This window comes from Meleagris gallopavo, chromosome 1, assembly GCF_000146605.3.
Source record: "Meleagris gallopavo isolate NT-WF06-2002-E0010 breed Aviagen turkey brand Nicholas breeding stock chromosome 1, Turkey_5.1, whole genome shotgun sequence".
NCBI lineage: Eukaryota > Metazoa > Chordata > Aves > Galliformes > Phasianidae > Meleagris > Meleagris gallopavo.
In genome coordinates, this window is record NC_015011.2 from 23594318 (window position 1) to 23600198 (window position 5881).

General features: G+C 38.0%; 1 protein-coding gene across 1 annotated transcript in view; it reads left to right on the forward strand.

Annotated features, from left to right (window-relative positions):
- LOC100544585 (ankyrin repeat domain-containing protein 26-like) overlaps positions 1-5881 on the forward strand; it is a 47542-nt gene that overhangs the window by 15058 nt on the left and 26603 nt on the right. Inside the window, 4 exon segments of the mRNA XM_019612412.2 lie at positions 1227-1255; positions 1356-1419; positions 1509-1553; positions 5296-5378. Of these exon segments, the coding sequence (XP_019467957.1) occupies positions 1227-1255; positions 1356-1419; positions 1509-1553; positions 5296-5378 (221 nt within the window).

Genomic DNA, 5881 nt, shown 5'->3' on the forward strand with positions numbered 1-5881 from the left:
TTTTTCCCCTAGCTTTATTTTTTATAGATTTCTCTTGTGCTTTGAGTAGGAACTAAATGTGAGGACAAATTTAGGTTTTGTTGCTGAGGGTTTCAGCCTGCAGGTTGTGGCATTTGCCTTGTGACCATCCTGATTGAGCATGGGAGAGCAGGGAGTTTTGCTATTGGAATAAAGCTTTTATCTTTTTAAAAATGAAATGGCAAACCAGCTTATGATATGGGTATAATGACATAGCCAAAAAGGTTAATCCAATTTCAGTTTAGTAAGATGGAACCAGATCTTTGCGAGCTTCTGGTAGCTCTGAATCATCTTATTAATTATCACGAAAGTCTGCTTCATATGATTCTGTTAAGTTTGAAATCAGTATGGAAAGGGGGAAGAGCTGATTGTGGTAATCTTTCTAAGGTACTTCCATGTTGCTTTAGTACACTGTGTGTACGAAAATCAAACCTTAATGGTTTTTTGTTAATATTTTTTTAATGTGAAAATTCTTCTGTGGAACCATTCCTAGAAGAATTTTCTATACTTCTTTCATCAGAGGACTCATAAAATATAAGATGAGTGCAGCACACGATTCAAGAAATACGTGGGCAGTAGGTTGTGTGAGTTTGGAAATAAAATTGGACACGAAACTTCCAAAAAAAATATTTGGAATAATGCACATGTTGTGCATTACAACCAGACAACATTTGCATTGTTTATTTCCCAACCAGAGTGATCAGTTGAGAACCAGCTTGGTTTTACCTCACTAAATCACATTCGTATGAGATTTTTGCATCTGTACCCTTGCTCTCCATAAGCTGTTAATGAGAAAGCAGCCTCAACACTGAGCACTAGTGGGATAGAAGTAGTCATAGTGCTGCTGGATTCTTTTATGATTGTTCATAGAGGTATCTGCACTAATTAATCCTTTTAGAAAGCAGAATTCAGTTTCCAAAAAGAACAAAATATTTTAATCTTGTTCTGTTAACAGACATGACTTAATGCTTCACAGGAATTGCTGTCATTCTGTGATTTAATATTTTTAATAAAAGGTGCATGATGGGAGCTACTCTGCATTTCTTGCATACTACTGTGAATTCTGTGTGATAAGATAATTGAATATTAGCTATTGCACTTTCAATGAAGTAACGTATGCAACCAACAATTACAGAACCTACTGATGTTGTACAGAGTAAAAGATATCTTCAATTAAATAAAATAACGCTTTCATTTTTCATCTCCAGGCTTTTCAGAGAAATGCAGTGATTTGCAGGTAAATGATTTTCATTTCAGTCTACTTATCCTGCTCATTAAAGAACATGTAGTTTCTTTGAATTTATGGGTTTTTTTGTTCATTGGATTGTCTTTCATAGTTGAAGGTTTCTGCAGTTTTAGAGATGAATGAAAAATCTTCAAAAAAAGAAAGGCAAAAATCAGGTAATGGTGACTTTGATATTCTGAGTTTAACTTCAGAATCTTTCTGGATAAGCATATTTAATTAAACATTTGGTTTATTTGTTTTGCAGATCTACAGGAGGAATTGAGTGTAGGAGATGTAGACAATATTGAAGGTATTTATAAAAGGGTTTTTTTGTCATGTTCCTTTGTGGGTAGACACATTGTACTTGTAAATTCTTACTATTAAATTAATGTTTGCTAGCAAGATGTTATTTCAGCATAAGATTTAATGAAATATGCCTCCATCTGTGAGTGTTTTCTCCTCTAGCCCTCCATTCAGTGCTTGTAAAAACCTTTCTACAGCATAATCTTCTTCCAACATACCTGCTATCATCACCCCTTGTCAGGCAGTCTTCAAATTTACTTTCCTGCCCATTTCCAAATATACCAGTTTCTAGAGGAGCAATAGAAAGTATGTCCTATATCTGGTTCCAGGCTACGGATCTGCAAACTAAGCTGTCCAGGAGCTGCAGATGGGATAGAGAGTGATTGCCAGGCTTATGCTGCACTTAGCATGAGTGATTATTTACCTGGCTTATCTCTAGCTCTCTGACAGTTGTTTTAAAACATGTATTATATATTCTTTCCTGAAGCCCCTCCTCTCATGATTTGGTGAAACTGACCACTGAGTTTAGAGCTAGGGGAAGAACGTGGAGAAGAAAGTTTAAGTGGGAGTTAATGAGTGGAAGTATGTTGACAGGAATTTATTTTTGTTGGGGAACAAGGATAAAAGTGAAGCAGCTAGATTATGTACTACATATATGGGAGAGAGGATATATAACCTCAATGGGTTTTAGTTTCTTCATTCTGATGTATGTGAATTTAAGTGTTTGTTAGCAAGATGGAAAACAGTTCCCTATTCAGGTCTTAGAATTTCTACAAGGAGATTACAAGGATTACAAATCAGGTGAAAAATTATATAAGCAAGCATATGAAGTAGATAATTAGAGTTCAGAAGACTCTTCTAAGTAACAACTTCTAAATGTGGAATGAAAATTGTTCCAAGCTTTTTGGCATCCATATCTTAGGAAAAAAGGTACTGTTTCTTTTGACAACAATAGAATTTAAACTTGCCTCCTGAAAATGTGTGTTTGTGTATTTGCAATACATAAAGAAAAGGAGGTTCTCTTCTGCAGTGATAAGAGTTTCTGTAAGATGCAGTAAGGATTGTTAGAATCATAGAATTGGACTGGAAAGGACCTTCAAAGATCACCTAGTTCCAACCTCCCTGCTGGAGTGTCTCACTCCAATTTATAGGAGGGAGATGAGGTTCTTTTAATACCTGTATACCTGGCGCGAGATTAAGAAACAACAGTTCATACGTTAGTCCAACCAGTTTATTATAAATCCTAATTAGGGAGACGGGGAAGGGAAGGAGGGCGATAGAAAAGGTAGGAAAGAAGCAAGAATTGTGTAAAATAGGGACAGTCACCACCAGGATCCAGCAGCCGTCCCGTTGAACGACATTTCGAAGGTCCGAAGCAAAAGCAGCAGTGGGGAGAGAGCAGCAGCATGGCCGGCCTTGGCAGCAAGCAGGTGGCAGAAGGAAGTCATGGAGCCAATCCAGGAGGAAGCAGCAGGACTCAGGTAGCAGGCCCAGGAGAGTCTATCAGCACGCAGGAATTCTGTAGTGAGGAATCTGATGGCAGACACCTCTGTTCTTCTTCAGCATCATGGTAAAGAGCAGAGCGAGTCCAGGAGGGAGAGAGGCAGGTCGTGAGGCTTCTCGTGGCAGAAACCTCCTCTTCTTCATGAGGAATCTGTTGCCAGAAAAACCTAAACTTCATGGTTTTCGATTCCTCTTTTATTCTACTTGTTCTCCTGCCTACGTGACATCCTTGGGCGCTTGAGCAAGACCCCCTCAGATGGCGGTCATCCTGAGATAAGTCCACACAGAAGACTGCTTCTCAGCTATTAAGCTGAAGCTTATCTCTCTCTCATTGCCCCTGGTCTTGTCCTTCTGTGTCCTTCAGACAAAGGGTTTCACAACCTTTGCCCAGGACTTGCCTGGACTTGTTCATCTGTGTCCCCAGCAAGCTTTGAGACAGTGAAAATTAAATAATCTCTTACATGGAGGTAACCTGTTCCAGTGCCTCGCCACCCTCATTAAGAATTTATTTCTTATGTCTAATCTAAACTGTCTTTTAGTTTAAAACTGTTACTCTTTGCTCTATCAGTGCAGGCCACAGTAGAAAGTCTTTCTTCATCTTTCATATAAGCCCACAGTAATTACTGAAAGGTCATAATATGGTCTCTGCAAAGTCTTTTATTCTCCAACTCTGCCAGCTTTTCTTCATAGGAAAAGTGTTCTAGTCCTCAAATAATTTTTTGTCACCCTCCTCTAGACCTGCTCTAACTGGAGATTTTTGTGCTGGGGGCCCCAGAACTGAACTCAGTACTTCTGGTAGGGTTTTGGAAGTGTGGAGTAGGAGGGGGACAGTCATCTCCGTTGGCCTGCTGGCCATGCAGTGCCTCTTCTTTTGTGGCCCAGGGTGCAATTGGCTTTCTGGACTGCAAGCATGCATTGCCAGCTTATATCTAAATTTTCATCCAGCATTATCCCCAAGTCCTTTTCCACAGGACTGCTCTCAGTCTGTTCATTGCCCAGTCTGTGCTGATGCTGGTGATTGCCCAACACAGGTGCAGGACCTTGCGCTTGGCCTTGTTGAACATCGTGAGGCCTGCTTCTCTAGGCTGTATTTGTCCTTCTGGATGTCATCTCTTTTCACTAACATGTCAGCTACACTACTTGGCACCACTTCCTTATCTACTAAGCAATCCATCCATCATATTTCTCCAATTTAGAGAGACAAGTATGTTGTTTGAGCCCATGTAAAAGGTCTTAAATCAAGGTAGCTAACATCAGTTGCTATTTCTTTATCTGCCACTGCAGTCACTCCATAATAGAAGGTTGGTTGGATCCTGGGAAGTACCTCCTTTTTTACCCTTTTTAAAAACAAGTCTGATGTTTCCCTTTTTCACTGAGTCACTGAGGGTTTCACCTGACTGCCACAACTCTTTAAATATGGTGGATAGTGACTTGGCAACCTCATTTATCCATGATCTTGGAGGTCTTTTCCAACCTTTCTGATTCTATGATTCTGTGAGTCTTAGTTTTGTCTGTTTTGTGCAATAATATAATGTGAAATGTAGTCCAGTAATGGTCCAGGATGTCATAACATTGTAAAGTTAGGTAGGAAAATTAGTCTTTTCATAGCTCATTTTATGTCAGCATAGCATTTCATATATTTTCTGTTCATCCTTCCTTTTCTCTTTTTTTTTTCTCTTTTTTTTTTTTTCCATCTATGTGTTGTCTTGAAGATCAAGTATTAAGAAGTATGTGTGAAAGTTTCTCTCAGACTTTTATAGTTAGGCTTGGGTTTCAGCAAGCTGTATTTCTTCTTCAGAACATTGTGATTCCTGTGGTACGTGTATTTCTAACTCTAAAAGAGTTAAAAGAGACTCTTCTTCATACAAAATAAGGAGCAGTGAAAATAGCTAGAGGAATCTAGCCAGTTACTGTATAGCATACAGTGTGTCATGTATATGTAAATATATTTCTACATATACATAAACCATTTGAGATTCTTAAAGGTGTATTTGTGACCATTTGTACTGATTTTCATCAAACTTCCCTTACGCATGAAAGGGAAAGTGCCCTGAAAGAAGGTAGTTCACACAGATGCATCTTTAAACTGTGTTATAATATTATCTTCAAATCATAAATCATATGCTTGAGAGATTGTATTAGTTTGTGTTATTTTCTCATAAATGCAATGATTCAGGATGTACTATGGGTATAAGTAAGTTGTAATAAGTCGTGTTCATTATAAAGAAATAATTTCTTCACTTTAGGTGAGTGCTCAGAACTTATCTTTCATGTGTCATCAGCTGAAAAAGAGGTGGTCAAGGACGCCATTGAAAACTGTGGGAGGCAGGTATGTGAAACTAAATATTATGAGAGTTATATTTGAATTGGTAAACTGTATTATGTGCTAATGGAAAAGAAAGCTTACCAGTCAGTAAATGGTTCTGAGAAAAGAGTCTTGTATGTGAAGTTTGTATCATCTGAAGTTAGATACTATCTTCTTACGGTTGTGTAAAATGCTTGCTGCTGTGATGGATATTTGAAAATGTTCTGCTATGTTTCCAGCTGGTTTGCTTAAACATTGACCTCTATTTTTCCTTGTATGCAATGCTGAGAAACAGTGCAGTCATGTGGTGTTTTTTTTTCCTATGCAAAATACATATTCAATTGGGAGCAAGATTTTTCTATCATGTGATTATTTCTTTGACAAAACATGCCAGATTTTCCTCTTTGTAAGGGAAAGATTAAGCAAAAACCTGAAATATGATGATCTGTCAATGCATTCTCTGCCTCTGCAAAATATATTCTTGTCTGATCAAGTTAATAACTGTTTGAAATTCTTTTTTTTTTTTT